The following is a 24,955-nucleotide window of genomic DNA, read 5'->3' as shown; positions in this document are numbered from 1 at the left end:
GCAAAGGCCCAAATATAACCCAGTAAATCCGTGAGCCTGCAAAGATGCTATAGGTGCTCTGTGTCCTCATTAGTGTATGAAGCTGCAGGCCATTCTGAAGTCTGCTCCTAGATGTTAAACACAACATGAGCTAATTTATGATAATATATAGATGATGAGCAATTTCTTGGTAGGCATGGAGCAGCATTTAACTTTAAAGTGTGAATTTTATGCTGGGGTGTTAGGCATTACTGCTAGTTAGAAAGATTTATACTTAAAATTGATTAATTAATTAAATTAATATTTAATTATAATTAAGCATTATGTGTAGTCCTTCTATTCCTTTTCTTCGATATTGTGATGAATTGAAGTGCTGCATGCTGAAGATCCTGATTTTTAAAATGCCATAAAATAATTTTTAAAAAGCCTGGAAGAGACTTCACAGAAATCTCTGTGTAACAATCATGCATGGCCTCAGCAGTAATATTATTGACAAACATTCTGCAGTAAAATTTAGATTTTGTTACATAATTTAGCACAAATGCATTCTTCATGTGATAGTGAGAATGGGTTTCTGTTCTGCTTTTGCTTTTTTTAGATTCAATTATAATAACAGATTGTTAGAATTGACTCCCAAAAGAGGTGCTGAAATTATTTCGCACCTAAGATATTCTTCTGGGATACTCTTATCAACAGACCAAAATTTCAAAAAAGCCCAAAGTCCTCCTGTAAAATTTCAGCCTGCTCTATATGACCAGAATTGGGTGCAGAAAATAAGAATGCGCCGGTTGCTTTTTTCTGAAACAGTGATATTCTGAAATACGTGCCCATTGCATTTCAAAGCCTTGCTACATGGCAGAAGTTTATTAGCACTTTTATCATCCCATTTTGGTGGTAGGATTCAAGCTGCCTTGGAAACTTTGGAATTGCTTTCCTCTTGGTATCACAAGGCCCAGGGACTCCCTCACTGGGGCAGCTGCGGTGAGGAGCTGGGGTTCCTCAGAGACCTCATCGAGGCAGTGGTGGGAGAGGGCAGCTGGTCCCTGCAGGGCGCTCCTAGAAGCTCCCGCTCACAAGATGATCTTGTTATATGAACAGCATCCAAAGTTAACTGAGGCACTGTGCTTTTCCAGAAAGTCTGTGTATTCCCGTGCCTGGTTATGCGGGAATAAACAGCATGGAGGTTTCCATCCTTCTGTCTCCACAGGAGGACTTGGTAATTTGACACTGGACCTCTTAACCCAGCCGTCTTTTGGAGGAACTAAATTTCCTTCCCCACGGGGAAGAATTGGAAGGAGACTGTTAGTTTCAATGAATTCAGCATCATTGCCCCACCAGTCCCCTTTCTGCTGTGTTACTGCAAAAGGAGACAATTTGGCTCCAAATGACTAATTGGATTCTTTAAAAACAAAAAAAAATTAAAAATTTCAGTCTTATCGCTGATTATTGAGTCTATACCTGAGATTAGTGTTACTAATTCATAATGACCTTCCATGTGGCCTTTATGGGCTGAGATTTCAATGCATGTTCATACATACTGGGTAAAAATATTGCTGTGAAATTATAAACTGTATTTATAGGCAACAGGGCAAAATCCTAGCTTCTGTTAAAAAAAAAAAAAAATTAAAAAGAGGGCATTTATGCACTTCTAATGAGTACTGAGCTTGCCAAAATCTCTCAAATTGGTCCAGAGGTTTGGAATGAAGAATTGTCATTTGAAGATGAACAATATGAGTTCTGCTGCAATTTCAGGAGCAATCCCCAGACCTGTTTTCTTTATGTCATGAAAACTTCAGAAACATAAACAGTGCTGAATTGCCACTGGTACTGAATAATTTGGCTTTTATTGTTGCCTCCATTCTTCTTGTGTTCAATAAAATAATTTAATACTTATTAATAAATAGAAGGTAACTAAAGATGACTGTGACCTAGTCTGTTGAAAATTTCTCAGTACCTTTAATTTGTTAATAAATTAAATATGTTTTATTTAAGCAGAATCATATATACAGTATATTAACTTTTTTTTCCAGGCAATCTTTACTCAGCACAGAAAGGCCAGATGTATGGGAATTGTAAAAAATCAGGATATGCATAAAAACTGTTCAAGTGCATAAAGCAGCCCCATCTGGAAGACATCTAACAGAAATGAAGTTGTACAAAACCATTCCATTGATAATAAAGCTAATTTTTATGGGTCTGACAAGTATGTAATTATGTTCAGTGGTGCTTTTCAGATTTTATCACAGTCAATAAACCGCAGTGGTAATTTCATTCCCATTTGACATATTTACATGGAAACATTTGATTGGAGGAATTAGTAACCCTGAAAGCCTTGATAGATATGTTTTAATGATCTGTGACCTCCGCAGTCCCTCATCTGTTTATTGTTGCAACAGGCGAGAAGTCGTTCCTCTGTGACCTTTGTGGCTTTGCCGGCGGGACGCGTCATGCCCTCACCAAGCATCGGCGGCAGCACACAGGTCAGTAAAGCTGTCTTTACTCTTCGCTGTATTTTCCCCAGCAAGGGAGTCCCTCTACACTGGGGAGTAACACAAGTCAAATAGCACGTTACAGCACAAATAGTACATTGGCTCATTGTTTGCTTTGCTTTTTCTCGTTTTTGTGAAATTGGTGTGCCCGGGGTCTGCATCAAATCTTTTAGCTGGGAGTTTGAATAATTGCTTGGGGGGAGTAGGGGGTATTTTCCGTGGGTTTGGATTTTTTTTGGGTTTTTTTCTGAAGGAAGTAGAATTGTAAAGACTGGCATTCTTCTTCAATGAATACTAAGTCTACTAATTTTTTTTTTCCAAGGCCCAAATAGATTACCTACTGTGAAGATTTTGCAAGAGACTGCTAGAATGTCCCTGGGTGAAAATTAGAGACTACATATAAATTAATCAATTTTTTTGGACTGAAGCATAGTTGAAAGCTAGTGTTGTTTCAGTTGCCCTTTCGTAATTTTAAGATAGTTTGTAATTAATAGGTACAACTTTAAGAGTTACCACATGGCTGGCATGTAAAACAAGATTTCTCTTCCAGAATTAGTAAAGCTTTCCTACCACCTGGTTATAAAATTTTAATATCAGAAAAAATTAAATTGGTTCTTAGTTTCAGAAGACCAGAAAATGTGTAAGTATTAAACATTTATTAATACATTCTACCTTAATTGTGCTTTTTAATAGTTCCTTGTGTTTGATTATTTGAATAGATTTCGTTCAAACAGACGTAGAAGTGTTGCTGTTTAACTTTAAAGTGTGAATTTTATGCTGGGGTGTTAGGCATTACTGCTAGTTAGAAAGATTTATACTTAAAATTGATTAATTAATTAAATTAATATTTAATTATAATTAAGCATTATGTGTAGTCCTTCTATTCCTTTTCTTCGATATTGTGATGAATTGAAGTGCTGCATGCTGAAGATCCTGATTTTTAAAATGCCATAAAATAATTTTTAAAAAGCCTGGAAGAGACTTCACAGAAATCTCTGTGTAACAATCATGCATGGCCTCAGCAGTAATATTATTGACAAACATTCTGCAGTAAAATTTAGATTTTGTTACATAATTTAGCACAAATGCATTCTTCATGTGATAGTGAGAATGGGTTTCTGTTCTGCTTTTGCTTTTTTTAGATTCAATTATAATAACAGATTGTTAGAATTGACTCCCAAAAGAGGTGCTGAAATTATTTCGCACCTAAGATATTCTTCTGGGATACTCTTATCAACAGACCAAAATTTCAAAAAAGCCCAAAGTCCTCCTGTAAAATTTCAGCCTGCTCTATATGACCAGATTTGGGTGCAGAAAATAAGAATGCGCCGGTTGCTTTTTTCTGAAACAGTGATATTCTGAAATACGTGCCCATTGCATTTCAAAGCCTTGCTACATGGCAGAAGTTTATTAGCACTTTTATCATCCCATTTTGGTGGTAGGATTCAAGCTGCCTTGGAAACTTTGGAATTGCTTTCCTCTTGGTATCACAAGGCCCAGGGACTCCCTCACTGGGGCAGCTGCGGTGAGGAGCTGGGGTTCCTCAGAGACCTCATCGAGGCAGTGGTGGGAGAGGGCAGCTGGTCCCTGCAGGGCGCTCCTAGAAGCTCCCGCTCACAAGATGATCTTGTTATATGAACAGCATCCAAAGTTAACTGAGGCACTGTGCTTTTCCAGAAAGTCTGTGTATTCCCGTGCCTGGTTATGCGGGAATAAACAGCATGGAGGTTTCCATCCTTCTGTCTCCACAGGAGGACTTGGTAATTTGACACTGGACCTCTTAACCCAGCCGTCTTTTGGAGGAACTAAATTTCCTTCCCCACGGGGAAGAATTGGAAGGAGACTGTTAGTTTCAATGAATTCAGCATCATTGCCCCACCAGTCCCCTTTCTGCTGTGTTACTGCAAAAGGAGACAATTTGGCTCCAAATGACTAATTGGATTCTTTAAAAACAAAAAAAAATTAAAAATTTCAGTCTTATCGCTGATTATTGAGTCTATACCTGAGATTAGTGTTACTAATTCATAATGACCTTCCATGTGGCCTTTATGGGCTGAGATTTCAATGCATGTTCATACATACTGGGTAAAAATATTGCTGTGAAATTATAAACTGTATTTATAGGCAACAGGGCAAAATCCTAGCTTCTGTTAAAAAAAAAAAAAAATTAAAAAGAGGGCATTTATGCACTTCTAATGAGTACTGAGCTTGCCAAAATCTCTCAAATTGGTCCAGAGGTTTGGAATGAAGAATTGTCATTTGAAGATGAACAATATGAGTTCTGCTGCAATTTCAGGAGCAATCCCCAGACCTGTTTTCTTTATGTCATGAAAACTTCAGAAACATAAACAGTGCTGAATTGCCACTGGTACTGAATAATTTGGCTTTTATTGTTGCCTCCATTCTTCTTGTGTTCAATAAAATAATTTAATACTTATTAATAAATAGAAGGTAACTAAAGATGACTGTGACCTAGTCTGTTGAAAATTTCTCAGTACCTTTAATTTGTTAATAAATTAAATATGTTTTATTTAAGCAGAATCATATATACAGTATATTAACTTTTTTTTCCAGGCAATCTTTACTCAGCACAGAAAGGCCAGATGTATGGGAATTGTAAAAAATCAGGATATGCATAAAAACTGTTCAAGTGCATAAAGCAGCCCCATCTGGAAGACATCTAACAGAAATGAAGTTGTACAAAACCATTCCATTGATAATAAAGCTAATTTTTATGGGTCTGACAAGTATGTAATTATGTTCAGTGGTGCTTTTCAGATTTTATCACAGTCAATAAACCGCAGTGGTAATTTCATTCCCATTTGACATATTTACATGGAAACATTTGATTGGAGGAATTAGTAACCCTGAAAGCCTTGATAGATATGTTTTAATGATCTGTGACCTCCGCAGTCCCTCATCTGTTTATTGTTGCAACAGGCGAGAAGTCGTTCCTCTGTGACCTTTGTGGCTTTGCCGGCGGGACGCGTCATGCCCTCACCAAGCATCGGCGGCAGCACACAGGTCAGTAAAGCTGTCTTTACTCTTCGCTGTATTTTCCCCAGCAAGGGAGTCCCTCTACACTGGGGAGTAACACAAGTCAAATAGCACGTTACAGCACAAATAGTACATTGGCTCATTGTTTGCTTTGCTTTTTCTCGTTTTTGTGAAATTGGTGTGCCCGGGGTCTGCATCAAATCTTTTAGCTGGGAGTTTGAATAATTGCTTGGGGGGAGTAGGGGGTATTTTCCGTGGGTTTGGATTTTTTTTGGGTTTTTTTCTGAAGGCAGTAGAATTGTAAAGACTGGCATTCTTCTTCAATGAATACTAAGTCTACTAATTTTTTTTTTCCAAGGCCCAAATAGATTACCTACTGTGAAGATTTTGCAAGAGACTGCTAGAATGTCCCTGGGTGAAAATTAGAGACTACATATAAATTAATCAATTTTTTTGGACTGAAGCATAGTTGAAAGCTAGTGTTGTTTCAGTTGCCCTTTCGTAATTTTAAGATAGTTTGTAATTAATAGGTACAACTTTAAGAGTTACCACATGGCTGGCATGTAAAACAAGATTTCTCTTCCAGAATTAGTAAAGCTTTCCTACCACCTGGTTATAAAATTTTAATATCAGAAAAAATTAAATTGGTTCTTAGTTTCAGAAGACCAGAAAATGTGTAAGTATTAAACATTTATTAATACATTCTACCTTAATTGTGCTTTTTAATAGTTCCTTGTGTTTGATTATTTGAATAGATTTCGTTCAAACAGACGTAGAAGTGTTGCTGTTTAAGCCACTGTAGTTTTTTTGTTTTACTGACTATCATGAGGATAATGTAATATCATCAGGAATTGCTGTGTGAGTTAAGTGACCATTGTCTAATGTACAGTGGAAAGAAATGGCTAACAAATGAGATGCTGTAGTTGTTACATCATGAATTTTCCATGGATTTTGTAAAGGAATCACAGTGGGAGATTTTATTATGTCCCTGTATAAACTAATCTTCATTCAGGACATATACCATCTAAATGTGTAATTTCCTGGAGAGCAGCTACTCTCTTTCTTGAGAGCCTGAAGCCATTCTTCCCACCCTGTTTTCAGTTTATTTAAAGCAACCATATTTGGAGGAGATTCTTCTGATGCTTTCAGAAAGGTGGAGTTTTCAGTGCTGGCCAGACAGTATCTTGAAACAGATAAGCTCTAAAAAAATGTATATTCAGGGCCAAAATTTGCTTGCAAGTCTAGATAGTAATCCTAATTTCAGAATTTTTTTTTCTAATAACAAGGAACATAAATTTGTGGAAGAGTACTGCCACAGTCAGTTCCCATTCACTGCACGAAGTTTGTATTTTTTAAGTGACCAATAAAAGTAATTTAGTAAATATAGTAAGTTATCTTATTATTACACCCTGAATGATAACACGAGCAATTACATCTACTGGAATGGAAGCTATATGCTTCAGTTGTAATTAACAGTTTCTGTTTTTCTGGAGCTTTGAAGAATTTTCACAGGTAGGCACAAGTTTAACAAATGTGGGCTAAGAAATTAATTAATTAATTATTTTACCCTTTAGCAAAAAACCAATCATTGTTATCAAGAGGATAGGAACTACCTTTTGTTTTTATTGGCCTGCCATGTGACACATTGAGATCGTGCCTATGTCTAGGGCTCATAGTCGGTGCAGCCACAGAAATGGTAAACAGTCGTTTCAGGATGGGGAAGTAGAAGAAATGCAAGTTCTTGTATTTGCCCTTCTTGTCTGTACCTATTATGTGCATGCAGATCTGGTTTCTCAGAAATGTAAGGCCTTATCATCAAATATATATATATAGTATTGTTAGGCCACCAGCCAAGAGAAAAAGTATTTTATTTCCTGATTTATGTGCAAAATTATGCTGAAAATATGGTGTACTCCTGGTGAAAAGCTTTCCAGGTTTTTGAAGGCATTTTGCCCTTCTTTTGCCAGTGTGGTAGAGACTTCTTGTGCTATGATCACAGGGATTTACAGGTTATAGATCATGAAGCTTGCATCTAGCAAGCATAACTTTATATTTTATGTCAGGACTGGAGGCTCGTTATTACTTTGCTATTAACTTTATACTATACAGGACAGTATCTCAGAGGCAGAGGGATCTATCTTTTTGGCATTTATCTGCCTCTGTGGCACAAACAATCAGAGATGATTCTTTAGCAGAAAAATTATCTGTAGCTTCTATTTGTTTCAAGGAGAATGACACAATCCACCTTTGCTGGCATTGTTGCACTTACATGGGTTCCATTGTATTTTCATCCAGTGCTCAACTTTATCTCAGTCATTAGTTGCATGCACTCCTCCTTGTACTTTTCTTTGTACCTTTTTTTTTCTGTCCCCAATTGGCACAATTTTCCCAAAGCAGAATGCCAAAGCAAATTACAATCAGGTTTGAAAGGGATAGGTATCAAAAATAGTCTAAATGGCTTGAATAATTCCCTACTGTAATACAAGCTGTCTAGGGGGCTGACACAGAACATATTCCAATCCAAGATTTACTTCTATCACCTGTCAGAGGCCCACGATTCAAGGGTAAATGAACAAATCCTCACATGTAGTTAAGGAGTCTTAACCAACTTAACAAGTCTCCTCTTGTCCCAGCCTTAAGGCCTGGGATGTCCTGACACCCCAGAGAAATGTTCAGCTGCTGGAAGAGGTTTGACCCAAGAGAAGGCTTGGCTGTAGGACCAGCCACTTAGACTTTTGATACTCTTTATTCTGGTATTTCTTACTCTGTTCTTCTCTTTGTAGACTAAATTATTTCTGTGTACCTGGATAAATGCCCTTATCTTGTGAAAGGTGCATTTTCTTTGGAAATATTACAGGGGCCATGAAGTATAACTTGGTGTGAAAAAAGTTGGCAGAATCTGGCCTTCAGTCACTCACAGAGCAAACTGTAGGGACTAGTTTGGTAAATAGGATGTTATCCCTTGAAGAGGTGTTTTTGTTTTTAAATGAAAACAAGTACAGCAATGTTTAACTGAAAGAAAAAGCCATTAGTTTTAAGACTTGAAAAATGTTTGTACTTAATATATTTACAAACATGATGTATCTGCATAGAGATTTCCTTGATACAGGCTTTCTCAACTGTAAAGTAGGAACAAATAATCTGACCTGTCAAGAGATTGCTGGTGTTTTACCAGTTGATGTTTTTTTTCTGTTCTAAATATGTCATGTCCTTAATGACTGGCCTGTGAGTAACACACACTTTGAACAGAGAATAAGCAAAGTCGCTGGCTGATTTTGTCCTGGGAAGTTGTTCCAACATTATTTTATGATTTGAGTGTACCTTCTTCCAGTCCTATTCTGCAAGAACCTATGGAATTCTGAAGGTCTTTCACAACTATGTAAATATCCATGGCCTTAACTTCTATTTTGTGAATCGAAGCAATGGCAACTTCCAGAGTGGTCCAGAGTTCGACCAGAATTTTATCACACTGAAAGAAATACTTACATCTCTGTCTGCCAAATGCTTTACAATAGGCACTTGTGGCTGCCTAGGCTGTGATAAACTGTCTTAAGAAACTTGGACCGCTTGCAGTATCAGCTGGTGCTATGTGGTAAATAAGGGATAGTTTGCAGTGCTGCAGGAACATAGATGCCATAGTTCTGGTGTCTCAACAAGGCTGGGAGGAAACAACTTTGTCTTTTGAGTCATCCTGAAGCAAGTTTTTTTGATTTGTATTTTTTTCCAGTAAGAAAATCTTCCTGAAGATAGGAAGATAAATAATGTTGCAAATTTTAGTTTTTGCTGGATTTACAGTAAGTTGAATTCCACAAAGAATTAAACTATTACCTGAATTTTGTAACAAAAGAAGGGTAAATAACCTCTAAACCAGCCACCAAAAGTAAACACACACACACACACACATATACACACACAAGAAACATATAATATCTGATAATTTAAATATTTTGCCTTAATCATGATCAACTAGGAAATTGCATGAGAGAAAATAAAAGTAAGGGTAATTATTTCTGGCTTGAAATGAAAACATGGAAACAATTCATAATTTTAAAATGTCTTTACTTTAGGTTCTTGCTCTTATTGTTCTGCTCTCCTTTATGTGCCCGTTCTTTTACGTTTCCCAGTAAACTTCCATTTTGTGCTGTAGTAGCTTTCTCAGTCCAACAGTGCTGATCAGTCACAGCCTGTGTTCTCTTGCATTAAATCCCTTTTTTAATGTTGGTTAGTACTCCTGCAAATTGCAAAAACTCCATCCTCATCTTCTACACATCGACAGTCTACATTTGCTTCCCATGTGTTGGTTGTGGTGGGATCTTCCCAGGGGTGCTAGAAGTACATTACAGTAGTAAAGTGTTAGTGGGTAAGTACACTTACTGCGCACTTACTGTGCACTTCTGTGGCACTCACCATGAACCTATGGAACTGGTTAAGGAGATTGTGCCTTTGTTCAAATATTTTCATGCATTTTTGAAGATGGTAGCTTATATCATACAGAACACTGTTTGTATGATTGCTTCTGCTCACTCATTTCAATCTTGCACTTCTCAAGACATTTATAGGTCAGTGTAATAAAGAAAGAAAATTTAATAATATATGTGTTTTTATCCAGATGAGTGACTCACTTTGTGTTTCTTTTTCTCATGTGAACTGCTCTTTGACTTTAATGTGTAGTTACATTACTCGGCATTGAATTTAATGTATAATGTAGCCTCTTCCCTTCAACTTCCCCACCACAGCTTAAAAAAATTATAATGTTGAATACCACAGGAAATGTAGCACAGTAAGAAGACTTACTGCTCTTTCCAGCAAGAGAAGAGATGAAATTTGAAGAGCATCTTTATTGTTTTCCCTTTTCTGTTTACACCAACATTTGCAGCAGATTGGCGAATTGATTGTAGCAAACCTTTGACCAGCAAAGACACCAAAAACCTGGGGTTTTAAAACTGTGTGCAGTAGCAAGAGAAAAAAACTTCAGTTACTCATTAGCAGCAGCTTTAATACTGTTTTTATAGACTAGTGCTCCCTATGAACTGGTCCTTTTGTCATTTGCTTTCCCAGATTTTGATTGTTTGAGCTCAAATTTTCCATGTTAGGTGACTTAACCAACAGATGCACTTCAGAAGTTGGTTGCAGTATTGTCAAAAATGCAAAGCCATTTCTTTTGTGATCCTGTGGTCAGGAAATGTAGCTTTTTGAAAGTGCTTATGTTAAGAACAAAGTAAACCCCCATGAAGTGGGTCCTTGATCTTGGAATGTGTATCCTTCTTTTTTCCCCCATGGAGCTTGTTGATCATTGAGTCATTTTGGGGCACCTATCCTTTTTTTTCATGGGGCTTGTTATTGGTAGAGATGGTGAAACACAAAAATGTCTTCTGTAATGGTTGAGGGGGGAAGGAGGAAGGTGATTTATTTTTTTTTACCTTTTTTTGTCTTTAAATATGTAGAGTTTGTCCTTACAGTTTTGGATACACTATTTTAAAGTTAGTAAATACTGTTGTTTAAAAAAAATTGTCAATACTGATATTTTTATTTGTGTAATTTTAATTTTGTATGAATTAGAACCTTGACTGGGGGTGAAGAAAGTCCTCTTGGAATTTTTAATGGCAGCCCGTATTAAAAGAATTATGTTTATTGCCTGAAATGTCTGGGGGCAAGAAAGGTGGAGGGAAAATTGTGACACAAAGTCTGATTAGAAGCATCCTGGCCCATAGATAGGGAAGACAAAAAATACTTAAATTAGTAGGTCTGTGGAAAACTTTAATAAATAAACAAAAAAATAAAAATACTCCTGCAGCTAATACACTCTTCAATATCACCCAACCCGAAGAAATACCTAGTTGTCTTTTAATTTTTTTTTTCAACTGTACTAATTAACCTGGTTAATTTTCCATAAAAATACTGTTTCCCATGTACAGCTGCTAAGAGTTACAGGCTGTGCTAGGCTATCTTTTTTCCTCCCAGTTTAGCTGGCTTTTGTTGTGCAGTGCTACTGTGATGTATTTTCTGTCAGGTGAGATTTACACATAGTCTGCTTGACAGGAGCAGTTAACCGCAAGGATTTCCTAAGGAGAAACTTCCTGGAGCAGTGGGCAGGGATTATTATTTTTCTTACGGTCACGACGGAATTTGCAAGCCCTCCTGGCTTCAACAGGCCCTCACTCAGCTGTCAGCCCCACTGGCCCTGCCCTGGCACAGCAGCAAACCTTTACTTGATCCATTCTCCCCTGAATGGCAAACTAAAAATCTGATTTCAGTTCAGATCTGCCTTTTTTTACAAGGGGGCAAGTTGGCAAGGTTCTAGTGCGTTTTAAATGAAAGCAGTTAAAATAAGTATGTATGTTATCTAAAATACCTGTGGCTTAACTACTTAGGCTTGAAAATGTTGCTATCTTCTTTAATGCTAGATGATAAAATAAATCAGAACTGGAAATCTTCAGTTCAACAACAGGTTACGTTGCTAGGGAGTCTATGGCCTCCCAGAGAGTTTAATTGAAGTAGCAGCCACTATCATGCAAGCTGCTGGGAAAATCAGCTTCTCCAGAGCAGAGTGTCAGGGTCTGACAAGAAAACCCCATTTGGGGCAGGAAAGACATACTTTCTAGCAGTCTCAATTTGTCCAGCATAGAGGCTTCGGCTCTGTGTCTTGCCCCTTCACCTTTCCTTGTCCCATGAAACAATAAATGAAAAACATTGGCTGATATTCTCTCCAGCAGGCTGCTAAAAGCAATTATTCCAACTCTTTATGGAGCTTTCAGAAGCTGCTCCATTCTTTCCGTCCAGCATTACAGGCTTTTCAGGCCTTGAGGACCTTATGTATCTTTTTCCCTTGGGAGGAAAAATCCCAACAATCTCCAAGAATGAAAAATGCAGATTTCTCTCTATTCTCAGAATTCTGGCAAAGTCTATTTCAAATTCTTCAGCATCTCATGCTATAAACAGGCTTGAAAAATTTGTGTTGAGGGCATGGCTGTTTGGGAGTGGCCTTTTGCTACTGATTGCAAAAGGCAACTCTTACTGATAGTGTTTTGCTGGTGGTATGTCTTCTGTCAGTCTTAAAAACTTCAAATTGTACCTCCTAATAGGCTTAGGGTTCAATTTTGAAACTACCTATCCTAGACCTCTGAATAGCCTACAAGGTATGTATCTGTCCGTAGCAGTTTTATCCAGACTTCTTGGGGATGTTGATTCCTGATTGTAGTTTTTAGATAAATACTTCTGAAGGCTCACACACTGCAGTGAAGATCACCCCAGTCAGGAGCTGGCTTTTATCTTCTCCATACAAAAGGAAACCTGTTTCCTGCCTGAATGGTAACATCTGCCTGTAAGCCCCACAGAACATTTCTGTGGCAACCAGTTGGAAAAATGGGATGCAGGTGTCTTAGCTAGTCATCACAGTGTGTGTATCTGTCATGAGGTTTTGTCTTTGTGTCTTCTAAGGGGTGGACCCCTCCACTAGAAGGAAAAGTTCTCTTTTCACAGAGCAACTTAGACACTAAAGATTTTTACCTTTCTTCAATTAGTAGTCCTCTAGAAATTTTCGGTGCAGCTGCACATTCAGCAGTGATTTTATTTTAGTCTTCTGAAAATATTGTCCTAGTCTAGGTTTGGTGGTTGGTTTTTGTCTGTTGTATTTTCATTAACCTCTCTGAAATTTGGCTGAAAATTGGCCTACTGTTCAGAAAATATTCACAAAGGCAGAAGACGTAGCAGGCAAGATAGGGGGAATGGAGCACAGAGTTCTGGTTCATATTCTCAGTCCCAGTTTATTTATGTTATTTAAAGGATAACATTAAAAATTCAAGGTTGGAGATAAAAACAAAGACACTTTTCACCTGGAGATGTTCCTTTCTGAGCAGGTGCTGAATACAAGCATCAGTGTGATTTTTCACCTTCTGTCTCCCCTGGTGTTGCTCTTGGGGCTGTTCTTGGCCCAACTTCAGGGGAAGGTGTAGTGTGAGAGGAATGCCTGTCACCTGGTTATGATATTTTCATGGAATAAGTCCCAGTAACATGGTTACTCTGTTTCAATGCAGTTCTTTCTCATCCTTTTTGCTGCTGTGTAATTCCACGTGGGAAGTCAGTTGGATGCTGATGTGTTTCTGTCATATTTTGCAACTAACACATTGTATTTGGAAATTTATGTTGTATTTGTGTTTGCTATATACACACGGGCTAAAAGCTGATGGATATGCCAGAAATTTGGGCTTGTCTTCCTTTTGTGTAGATGAAAACTGATAATCTTCTCTTGTCACCTTCTAGGAGAGAAACCATTCAAATGTGATGAGTGCAACTTTGCTTCCACAACACAATCGCATCTGACACGACATAAGCGTGTCCATACTGGAGAAAAGCCTTACAGATGTCCCTGGTGTGACTACAGGTAATGAGTCATTAACTAAAGCATGATGAGAGAAGGGTTAAGGTGATCAGATGAGGTTCATTTGAAGTCACCAATAAAAATATATTGCCATTAAAACACCATCAGGGCAGCAGTAATTACATATTAAATTAGGAGCTAAATTTAAAAACTTAGTCTTCAGTATTTAGGTATGACTTTATAAAGAAAACAAATGATGGGAAACCTTTTAGTGGTAACACTACAGTGCTAATGTTGAGTGTTTGTTTCACAGCTGCTCCAGTGTCTGTTGGAATTCTCTGTGGTGAGGTTGCTTATCTGCATTGCCTTTTCAAATCAGTTGCCGTTTTGAAATTTTTCTCGGTTGAGTTGCAACCATTTCACCAAGAAAGGAAAAGTTCCCTAAAAGGCTCAGCAGCCTAAATACTCACCAGACACTTATTAGAACTGGAAGCAACTCGAGCTAGTTACAGTTTTCCAGAGCCTTGTTGTTCTGCTCCAACTTTCCTTCTCCTTGCTAGCCAGGGTGTTTGGATGAGAGTTGGCCATAGGGTTGGTTGCATGGCAAAGCCTCCCTTGTTACACCACTAAAACCCATCCCCATGTTAGGGCAGTAGATTAAATTTAGAAGAATCACATGATTGAACAGTGATGATTACTTCTGGTGCTTACCTCCCGTGTCTTTGGTTCATTATACATATTAAATGATCTCATATTGCTTCTTAAGTGAATCTGTACTCTTAAATACACTTCTTCTGCATTCCTGAATACTTTTAATACCTTGCAGTGAGGTGGCTAGTCTATGTGTACTATAAAGAAATCCATAGAAGTATTTTATGGGCAGTTTGCAAGAGTTGATGTTCAAGAAGTTTTTAAAAATCAGCATTATATTTGATAAATGGCATATGATTAGATGTATGTGTTGTGATGCATGCACACAAGAGGGGAAAGTTAAACATTTGATTATACCACTATAGCATTTTTTATTTTCTTTTCATGCTGAACATACAGCTGTAATGTTCCTTTAGTATAAGTTTTAATGTGGTTTCCTAAAGCAAGACTATATAATGAAGCCTATCTGCTCTCCTAATACCTGTTTTCATGCTATTTATGAGCTACTTTACAGAAAACTCTTGTACAGAAAGCTTCTGCAGTGGTTGCACATTTTCCATACAAAACTTCTTGTTGCATTGTTTTGTTTGTGTGGGGCAAATGTTTTGTGAACTCTTCTCTACTAAGCATCTATTAAATCACTCTCTAGAATTGCAGAGAACTGAATTTGATAACCTTGGGGGAAGGGGGCTATGTTTCTATGATGCTACCTTAAGTATGCCCCTGCTTTCTTTATATTTTTCTTTATACATAGAAGTGGTTTTGTCAGCTTCAGTAAGTCATCTAAGGCTTAGAGGTGGTTTTCATTTGTCAAAGCAGTTGTGTTAAAAGGTGTGTGTTGAGAGAAGTGAGAGCATATAAGCATTAGTGTGACATGATGTGCTGCACTGAAGGTAAAAGAAGTGCTGTCTTTAATGCCGTGTGTTTGAGGACACTTAATCTTGCGGTCATCCACTTTTACTGAATCATCCCAGTTGGCAGGAGTAGGCTTATTACAGAGCTGGGTAATGAGAGGGTGGGTTACAGTGGGTTTGAGCTCCTTGGCTTGAAGACCCTAGAGACTGGGAGCATTGTAGATGTGAATCAGTTTGGGGTTTGTTACACACACAGAACGCATAGCCTAGTGCTCGGTTGAGTGAAAGACAAGAGATCATTTTAATTTGGATGAAGAGTTTTCTGTATGGGATATAAATTCCAAGAAATAACAAGTTTTTTAGGAGTATTTTATTACACTGGAGGTTATTAGAGAAGATGCAAGCACAACTTATTTTATCAGCATTAACAAGAAATATCTGGACATGCCCTGCTTTTACATTATTGAAAAATAAATGTTTCATTGCAATAGAATGTTAGTTTCCATTCTTCACAGGCCAATTTTGACCTAACCTTTGGAGGCTGATCTCTACAGATACCAGCTGATGAAGCTTTGATTCTGCAAGAAATTTGTTCCAAGCTCAGCTGAAAAACATCTGGCAGGGATGCAGGAACCAGAGCTATGCTGCTGCTGCTGCAAGCTTGTAGAGGCAGCAAGGCACTCTGTGTAGCTTCAGAGGAGCCTGTAGAGGGGCTGCTGTATTTATTAGCTCAGCAGTCCTGCCTTGTGCCTGCCAGTTTCCACCACACTGGGATATTAGCCAGCCTTGTTGGCAAGTGTATGTTTTGCTCTCTTCTTCTCTATCTTTTCTCTCTGTCTTTGCTCTCTAGCTCTCTCTCTTCGTTTTAAAATACAATTTTAAGGGAATCATATGTTGCCTCCTTGTCAAGTCTCCCAGTACTATCTCTTTTAAAGGAAAGTTATTAGGAACTCTGTAAATAAAATTGTTTGCACCAGTTCAGCACATGGTATGTAGTCTTGCAAGTGTCACCTACAGAAAACATTAAAATGATGATTTTAAAATCTGCTGATCTAGTGATAAAATTCACCCCCATATCTAATGGTTGGGGTCTCATTGTGATGCTGCAAGCTCGGCCCTTGCGCTGTAAGTTCATCCAGACTATTTCATGTGTTGCTGTTTAGTGTTGCTTGGCAACGGCAGACTCTTTAATGAGCCTTGTATTTTTAGCAAGGTGAATATTCCTCTTTTTGTGTTGGGATATGGAGGAAAGTACTGTTAGTGCTAATGTAAAGTCTCCTTTCATTGATAGGTGAACTGATCTCTCTGTTCTATAAAGTAGTCTGAGACACTTGAATTAAAACAGTGGCTAAGTACAAGATATTTAAATTATTCCCATTCAGCTCATCAGTGTTCAGAGCATTCTTGGAGATTCTTGAGCTTTTCAATTCTTCTGCCTGAAATTTTGAATAATCATCCTGCAAAAATTCTTGCCAGTCTAGTGAGTGAAAGGCTAGCTAACCCTGGCTAGAAGTACAGAATAAGGGCTATTAGAAGAAACTAATCTGAATTTAGGAACTGTTATAAACTTTATAAACTGCAGTGAAATAGGCTGTAAGATACTATGGGGAAAAGAGTGATTTTGGCTGCATGGAACAGAAAAGGCAATTTATTCCCTATATAACACACAGCATGAGACATTCTTTTCTTAACTAGAAAAAGATATGAATGGATGTGGTTTTCTGAAGGAATAATAAACTAACCTAGCATTTTTAGCTCACAAATTGTAAATTCTCTGTAGTATGCATATGCTTATAGTTTTACTTCAGTATTCTTGAAAAAGTGTTCCCTTCCATCTCTAGTTTTTGTACTGTGACCACTTGATATTTATTTTTGTTTAAATCTTTTGTATTTTGGTGACAAAGAAATTAACATTGCTTTTTGATACAGTAGTGTGCGACTTCTAGTAACAATTGCAATTTAAAATTATGTTTTCAGTCTAGTTTTTAAAATCCTTTAGAAGGAAGCAAAATATAATATTCATAAGCACAAAAATTTGCTTGTATGTTTTGGTTATATATTTTTCACATTTTTGTGATTTTTAGATAAAAATATGCACGATTTTCCTTTGCATTTATTTTTTCAAATCACACAGCATGTCTCTCCATTCTTGAATCAATGTGCTTTGTCATACAAAAATATTCATTCACCCTTAATTAATGTTCAACTTAATTTTATAATACAGAATTGGTCTCGCAGGGCCCTGCACCACCATTACTTATGCAAGGCTTATTTTATATTTCTTAGTCATTTAAAAAAGATGTGTTGTGTGGCTGAACTTTTCAGATGACACCATCCTGGAGTTACACTGACAACAATACAGTTCGCATTTGGTAACGGGCACGGTAAGCACTGGAGATGTATAACATCCTGAAAAGGAACAGTGCCCGTGACATAGGTTTCTAAATCTGTTGGTTGGACAGTCTGTGGACAGACTTTCTAAACCTGCAGCATAGTTAGGTACCTGAATTTTACCTGATTGCAGAAGTGAAAAATTCCCCTAAGTCTGGTGATGTCAATGAAAGATGCAGATATACAGCATTTTCAGAGCTAAACTGGTTTTGTGCATGTGTCTAAGAATGGGAAATCTCATTTATTCATACATAAGGTTTTTAAATTTAACTTCCATTTGTTCTGACTTTCTATATAACTATCACAACTTCTCAGGCAATTTATGTTCATGGTGTGTGTGAGGGGGATGTTTCAGTGAAATGAAAGTTATGTGGAGGGGGACATGCAAAAGGCAGAACCCTGCTTTTCTCACATGGTCAAATTTGTTGGATTACAGTGCTTGGGAGAAGCACTGACACAGTTTTGTGATGCAGAAAGAGTATGCTACAACTTTGGCCAGGAGAATGTGGGACAGGTATTATGTTAATGTGCTTCATGCCATCCCTCTGCTCTGATTAAAGAAAATTATTTTCATTTCTTTGGGATTCCACTGTATGATTCATTTTGCACAGAGTACCCGTGGTGGTGAGGGAATGGAGGGCAATATCCAGGGGTGTTCCTCAGCCGTAGATAAGGAGGTGTAGAAGTTGTATAAAACAAACAGCCAGGCCAGTAAAACAGCATGCATTCCTTTCTATAATCTATATGACTTGTGAAGGATGTCTTACAAGACTGAGAATAAATAGCATACATTTTTAATATAATTATGTAAGCCAAAATAAATATTTTACGTTTATTATGCATAATAAAATAATTAGACAACATTCTTTAAGGGATTATGGCATCTGAAATTCCAACTGCAGAAGGATTCATCGCATATTTTCAGCAGCAACACCAGTATGACTTAGGGGGAGTTACTCCACAGGGCTACTTTTCTTTTTTTGGACAGCATCCCTAGGGAGTTCCTATTTCCCTCTGACTTACGGTATCTGTTCATAGGTTGTAAAGACCAGTTTATAATACACTCCAGGATTTGCACCTAACTCATAAGAATGTGCAAAGTAAGTGTTTTCTCTCTGTTTATTTTCATGAATTCAATAACCTTTAGGCACGATTGCATCAGCTGTGCACTATTCCCTTGTTACATCAAGGATAACTAGGGACTACTTTACAGATGAGGTAACAATATGTACTAATTCATAGCAAAACTGAAAGGCTGTTAAGGCAAGTTCTACATAAAATGATGAAAACAGTTTATTTGTCATTAAAACATTAATATCAATATGCTCTTTGTAACCAATGAAATTTATTATGCATGTATAGGAAATAACCAGGTTATACAATTGTATAGGCTGATGAGGATTCCAGGTGGCAACCTGCACTGCACTATGGGAAAACATTATGTATATATATATATCACAAAGGCAGAATTGGAAAAAGAAAGGTGCATATACTTTGTACAAATGCAAAGTTGTTAAGGAAAATAATGCATGTATGTACTAGAGTAAACAGGGCCTTCAGGAAGTACTTCAGCTTCTGTTGTGTTCAGCAGCAGGAGTTGAGGATATCCAGTGCCTTGTGCTTGCAGACTTGTAAACAGATTAAGATAGAAGTTTAGATGGACATTCTGTCAGTGCATGGGCACAGTTCCCAGATGAAAACTCAGAATATTACTCCCCCCTTAGTTTTTAATAAACATTCAGATAAAATATTTGGAAATATTTCTATTAATCTGGAATAAAATATGCTGTAGCATTTAAGTCTTTAAAAGAAAAATAATCTGAAATACAATTTAGATATAGTTGCAAAACCACTTTAATTATTCTAGTGAATACCTGGCATACAAAACAATGGTTAGCCTCATTCCCTTTAGTAATGTTTCTGTGGCTTAACAAAGCTTCTTATATTCACCTAAGTTATAGCAGATAGTTTATGTGGTAAACTCAGAATAAAAATATGCAGTGTTGTAGCAGTGCACAATATAGATCAGCTACCAGGTAAACCAACTTGACCAGATGTAATTCCTAACATTCTGAAATGGAGAGACACAAGTAATGATGTGACCCTCTCTTGGACGTGTCTGCACTGTCTGCACTGACTGAGAAATTGTGGCTCTGCAATTTTGGACAATCATGTTGGTGGCAGCGTATAGAAGAACTTGGGCTCCCTCTCTCAAAGATGTCCAATGACATGCTCAAAGTATCCAATGTCACTGCCTGGAGTGCTCAAGAGAATGGATGTGTAGCAGGAGGCATGATTCTTTCTTTACAAAGGATACGTGTACGTGCACACACGTGTGCTTTGGCAAATGTAGACGTGGTGACTGTGGTCCGCAGTGAAGTTGCCGTGTTAAGAGGCCGTGGCACAGCATGCAATACTGTAATCATTTTGTGAGGTCCTTCACATTCTGTATTTGTAACTAACAGCATAGTAAATGCACTCTACGTGGTAGAAGGGTAAAAGAGACTTTTACGAATTTTAATGACTAATACTTGTTAGGAAAATTCATCAGTAATTCCATGAGCATTGGTACCTCTTTTGTTGTTTTTTTCTTCTTTCAATTTATTTACTTATTTATTTATTCATCCATTCATTCATTCATTCATTCTTAGGGGTTTGTTTTTTCCCCCTGTGCCCACTCTAAGCAAGATGAATTAAAATATGCTTTTTAAATTCAATGGATCTGTGATTCTCATGCTAACACTGAACTTGGGACTTTACAGATCTGCCCAAGTGGTGATGCAATTGCAAACACTGATAATACTATTCTAGTCTCACTTTGGATTGAGTCCTTTGAAGAACAACTTTTAAGAGATCTATTTAAGCCTAAATGCTGTGCTAAATTACTCAAAGGCGAGTTTAATGTTATTGAGACATGAAGCCATTTTGATATCAACGTAAAAATTAATATCTGGTTTCAGCATCTCTGTGTTACAGCATGTCATGATCCTAGGCCAGCACTTTGTAATTTGTTCACACTTCAATTCAAGTTTTGAAAAAACATTATCAGGCTCCTGATTTCTTTCACTAGTCACTGTCTTTCCCTTACTGTTCAATTTGGGCTTTGTCCCTAAATGTTTCTTATGGAGCCTCTTCTCTGCTGAACTGATGCTCTTTTTTCTGAATCAGTGTCTAAGACACTTAACCCAAAACCTTGAAGTATGTGGTGTCTAGGAAATATGAATAAGACCACTTCATGCAGTGGACAGATTAATGTAACTAATGTATTCTTTTATCACATTTTATCTTCTTTCTGTCCTCACACTTCATTTTTGCTATCATATGTAATCATCACTGTCTTATCTATTCCTCTTTCTAAAGAGCATAAATACATTATCATAAATACATGTATATTTATATCTAATATAGACTTAATTCATATTTATCAATCTGAAACACCGGCATATATTTCGAATTAAAATAATCTTAAGTATGCTGTATTTTGATAGTAAATAAAATTTTAGTATTAACCTCACGATGAACAGCAATGCTATGGTCTTAATATAGCTTGTAGTAGCAAAAAGATTTGTAATTTCCTGTTCTTACAGTGCTTCTAATAAAAAAGTACAGTGAAGATCTTTTATGTCTACAGATAAACTTTCATTTGTTAGAATGGTTTGATCTAAAAATAGTCATTGGCATCACAGCTTAATTAATGTGAGCCTTTTATGTAAAACATGTTTTAAAAAAGACTAAAACAACCATATATGTTTTCTTTGCTCTTGCCTCTTAGCAGAGAATAAAAGAATTAATTTGTTTGTTTCTTTTGTCATTCCTTTATCCCCAATCCAGTCATTATAAAAGGGCCAAAGCTATCTTTGGGGGTAAATCTACAAGGAATTATTACTATTATTATTATTATTATTATTATTATTATTATTATTACTAGCTACCATCTAACTACATTGCAGTAGTTAGCAATCTGAAAATATTCTGATAGTGTTACAGGCCTCCAAGATGAAATTGATAGACATGAGCCTTTTGTGTTGTGTGGGGCTTATTCTCCAGGCTATGTGGCTACTACCCTGAAAAAAGTCTCTGTATTAATGCTGTCTTTATGACAACTTTCCCTCTTCCTCCTTCACATGTGACATACTAAACAGATTAAAATCTGGGGACGTGACAGAAAGCAAATTCTGTTCTGAAGTGGTTCCAGAAAGAGGTGTAGTCTAGTTCAAGGGGAAGAAAGGGAAAGGTTTTTTCTGTTTAAAGTCTGATGAAAATGAGATAAAGAAAAGAATTGCTGAATAGCAAGTGAAAGAAGGAAAGAAAAGAAAAAAGCTTTTGTGTTTGAGAAAAGCTTGCTACTTAGATACTTTCAATGCATTAGAAATGGTGAGCAATTTTCCAGGTAAATATGGCATTGTTAGAAACTCCTGATTCATTAAAGCTAAATAAAATTCCTTGTGCATTCCAGCAGAGTTGCCCTTGTCTCTGTACCAGCTTCTGCCCAAATTCTCATGGAGTGGTATGCTGGGGCACTTTGGGCACTCAGGTACTAAAGCCTCTGTCACCACCACAAGGTTCCCCACCTCCGGAGTGGAAGTGTGGGCTCGATGCACTGGGCTGGCACCTCTGCAGTGTGGCTGGAGGGTGTTTTCCAGGCACCACAATATTATATGGTGGGATTGAGGCTCTGGAGCAGCATCAGCAGCTGGGGTTTGGAAGTCTGGTGTTCCTGGCCACCCTCTTCCCAGTATTGTGGGGAACCTCTATGGGCTGAAAGCTCATCTCTGAGAACCTCAGCTCTTTGCTTTGGAGAGAGAGGCATCAGAGATTTGGGAGCTCAGAGTTCCGAGGATGTTGCTTCACAACCTGTGTGTTCAAGGGTGCTGCTTAGTGTTGGCCAGTAACAGGGAGAGCTTGTCTCAAGGTTTGTGTTGTTGCCTTTTCTCCTTCCTGAGCTGTGGGGAGAAGGTGGTGCGTTCTCCATAGGAAAATGTGGCGTAAGGAAGACAGGCCATTTGCTATATACAGCAGCTCACCTTCCCTAAAACCCTTTCGTGGTCTCTGTTGTATGATAGTCTATTCTCAGAAGTCATGGATCAGGAATCCTTATTTCCCTTGAGGCTTTACTTGCAAAGAGACAATCTGGAAAGGATCCTGTTGTCCTGTTGTAACTTAAGTTACTTATTAGAGCTATTTTGTTCCTGGTTGGGATGATCTTTGTGGTTTTACTAGGCCTGTTTAAGTCTGAATAACAGCTGTAGAGATAGTGGAGACTTCTTAGGGAATAGCCAACATATAAAGCACTCAGTTCTGTTATTACAAGTGATGGAGTGCTGCTCTGGTGTTATCTTTCTCTTTTTTTAAAATGTATTTTAAAATGTGTTCTTTTACTAATTAAAAGAAAAAGGAAAAGGAATTAAGGGAAGAAAATATATATGAACAAGAGGTTGTTCTGCATTCTTGGATGCTGTGGGCTTCTTCTTATTTTATGTTTTCAGAGAAAAGATGAGGTCTGTACAGCACTCCTCATCATCTCCTCAGCAAGTTAGATATGCTGAGGCTTGTGCCGTGAGGAACAGGCTAATGCAACACTGTTCTCCTTTCTCCCACCCTCGTGGTCCAGGGAATTAGAGTGGAGACTTCCCTTGATGTTTTCCTACCTCCCGCTGTAAGCACATAGGTTTTTTTCCTAGGTTTTTTTTTCCTTCCACTTAAGCAAACTGCCCAGCTCACTGCGGTTCCTAGAATATCGTTCCATACCCATATAGACACAGTTTTAGATAATGCTTTAAAATAATACTTCTCCTGGTGTTCTTCAATTGATACCTTTTTATATTTTTAGTTATGGTATCATTTAAAACACAAGTAGAAACAATGCATTTCATAATACTCTAAAATTTTTTGTGTTATAATCCTGTAAACACATCTAGTGGTTCTACTGATACCATAAACTGCCTGAACATCATCCTGTGATTCATTGTGATATTGCTAATACCCCTTGAAATATAGTGTTTATTGTTTTATGTTTGTAACTTCTGTGCATGCTCCTTCAATCCCCGTTCAAGATGATTATGGACTCTCTCTAACAACTGTAGTATGGGACAATTTATTCTGCTACAAGTCCCATGTGGAATGCCTTCTCATACTGAGCTTCTTCAAAACACTTCTGTTGAAATTTTGCATGCACAATCTACAGGGCAAACAATACTTAGAATCATTTTGAAGTTGTAGAAGGTATTGTGATTATTAAAATCAATTCTTAAGTTCTGATGATGTTTCATTAGAAAAATGTCATTTCAGACATCTTTTTGTTAACAAGCTCTTTTTAAAGTACAGAGAACCATTTCCATTTGCAAATTTTGGTGATCTCTTATATGGGTATTTTAACATATAAAAAGCCATTAGTAATTTGGTTTTGTTTCAGGAAAAAAGATGGTATCTTTAGTTCAGAAAGGCACTTTTTTAAAATCAGTTGACGAGGATTGTTTTTTAGCCTTCTGTCCCTAACTTATTGTGAGACTTGCGCCAGCCCATCCATCCATCTTCCACCTGTTTCTTTAATAATTTTTTAAGCTGTTGGCCAGTTTCAGTGTAAACTGACACCCTGTAGTAGCTGCTGAGATAAATTAAGTTCATGTTTCCTGAAAGAGGTGCATGAGGAGAGGAGTGAAAAAAATCAGGGAGGACCAGTCAGGCAAAATTCAGCTGTCATGCATTCTTCTCTCTTACAATCCAGCCTCACTGCCCAGAACAACTGTTTTTTCTTGGATGGGGGTATCCTGAAGGAACATGCTGGGGAGCTGTTGTTGCTGTATTGGTGCATTGGGAGATTTAGTGAACAAGGCACGAATGCATAGGAAATCATGCTTCAGTTGGTACAATGCTCATGTGTCGAAGTATTGAGTTCCAAATTAACCATTTGTTGCAAGTTGTCAGGATAGGTCCTTTTCAAAGGTAAAATTTAAAAGGTATTTTTCAAAGGATAAGGAGGACACCCCCAAAATCTGTGGTTTTCTTTAGAAAAATGATTATTTGGAAAAGATTTATACCCAGGCAATTGAGACCAGTGACATTTCTTAGTAAATAGGGAAAAGCTTCCCACTGTGGAGAGATCATTCCACAGGTCTTTTTTTGGGCACTTTTTCTGTTTTCTATAAGTCGTTCTTACTTACTGATGAACTGACATATTCATAGGTCTATATAGATGTATTTACTTCAGGAAAAGAAGCAAAGTTTGAAGAAATGCTAACTTCTTTTTACATGTTATTAGTGATACTGAGCATCCATGA

General features: G+C 37.4%; 1 protein-coding gene across 2 annotated transcripts in view; it reads left to right on the top strand.

The window, feature by feature from the left end:
• ZNF407 (zinc finger protein 407) overlaps window positions 1-24,955 on the top strand; it is a 338,591-nt gene that overhangs the window by 199,228 nt on the left and 114,408 nt on the right. For both annotated transcript variants that reach the window (XM_017746161.1, XM_017746162.1), the window contains exons 6-7: window positions 2,376-2,459; window positions 13,725-13,845. In XM_017746161.1, the coding sequence (XP_017601650.1) occupies window positions 2,376-2,459; window positions 13,725-13,845 (205 nt within the window). The remainder of the gene's footprint in view (window positions 1-2,375; window positions 2,460-13,724; window positions 13,846-24,955) is intronic.

This window comes from Corvus brachyrhynchos, unplaced genomic scaffold (assembly GCF_000691975.1).
Source record: "Corvus brachyrhynchos isolate BGI_N302 unplaced genomic scaffold, ASM69197v1 scaffold409, whole genome shotgun sequence".
In the NCBI taxonomy this organism is placed as follows: Eukaryota; Metazoa; Chordata; class Aves; order Passeriformes; family Corvidae; genus Corvus; species Corvus brachyrhynchos.
Note: the sequence above shows the minus strand (reverse complement) of the source record. Positions and strands in the feature narration are given on the sequence as shown.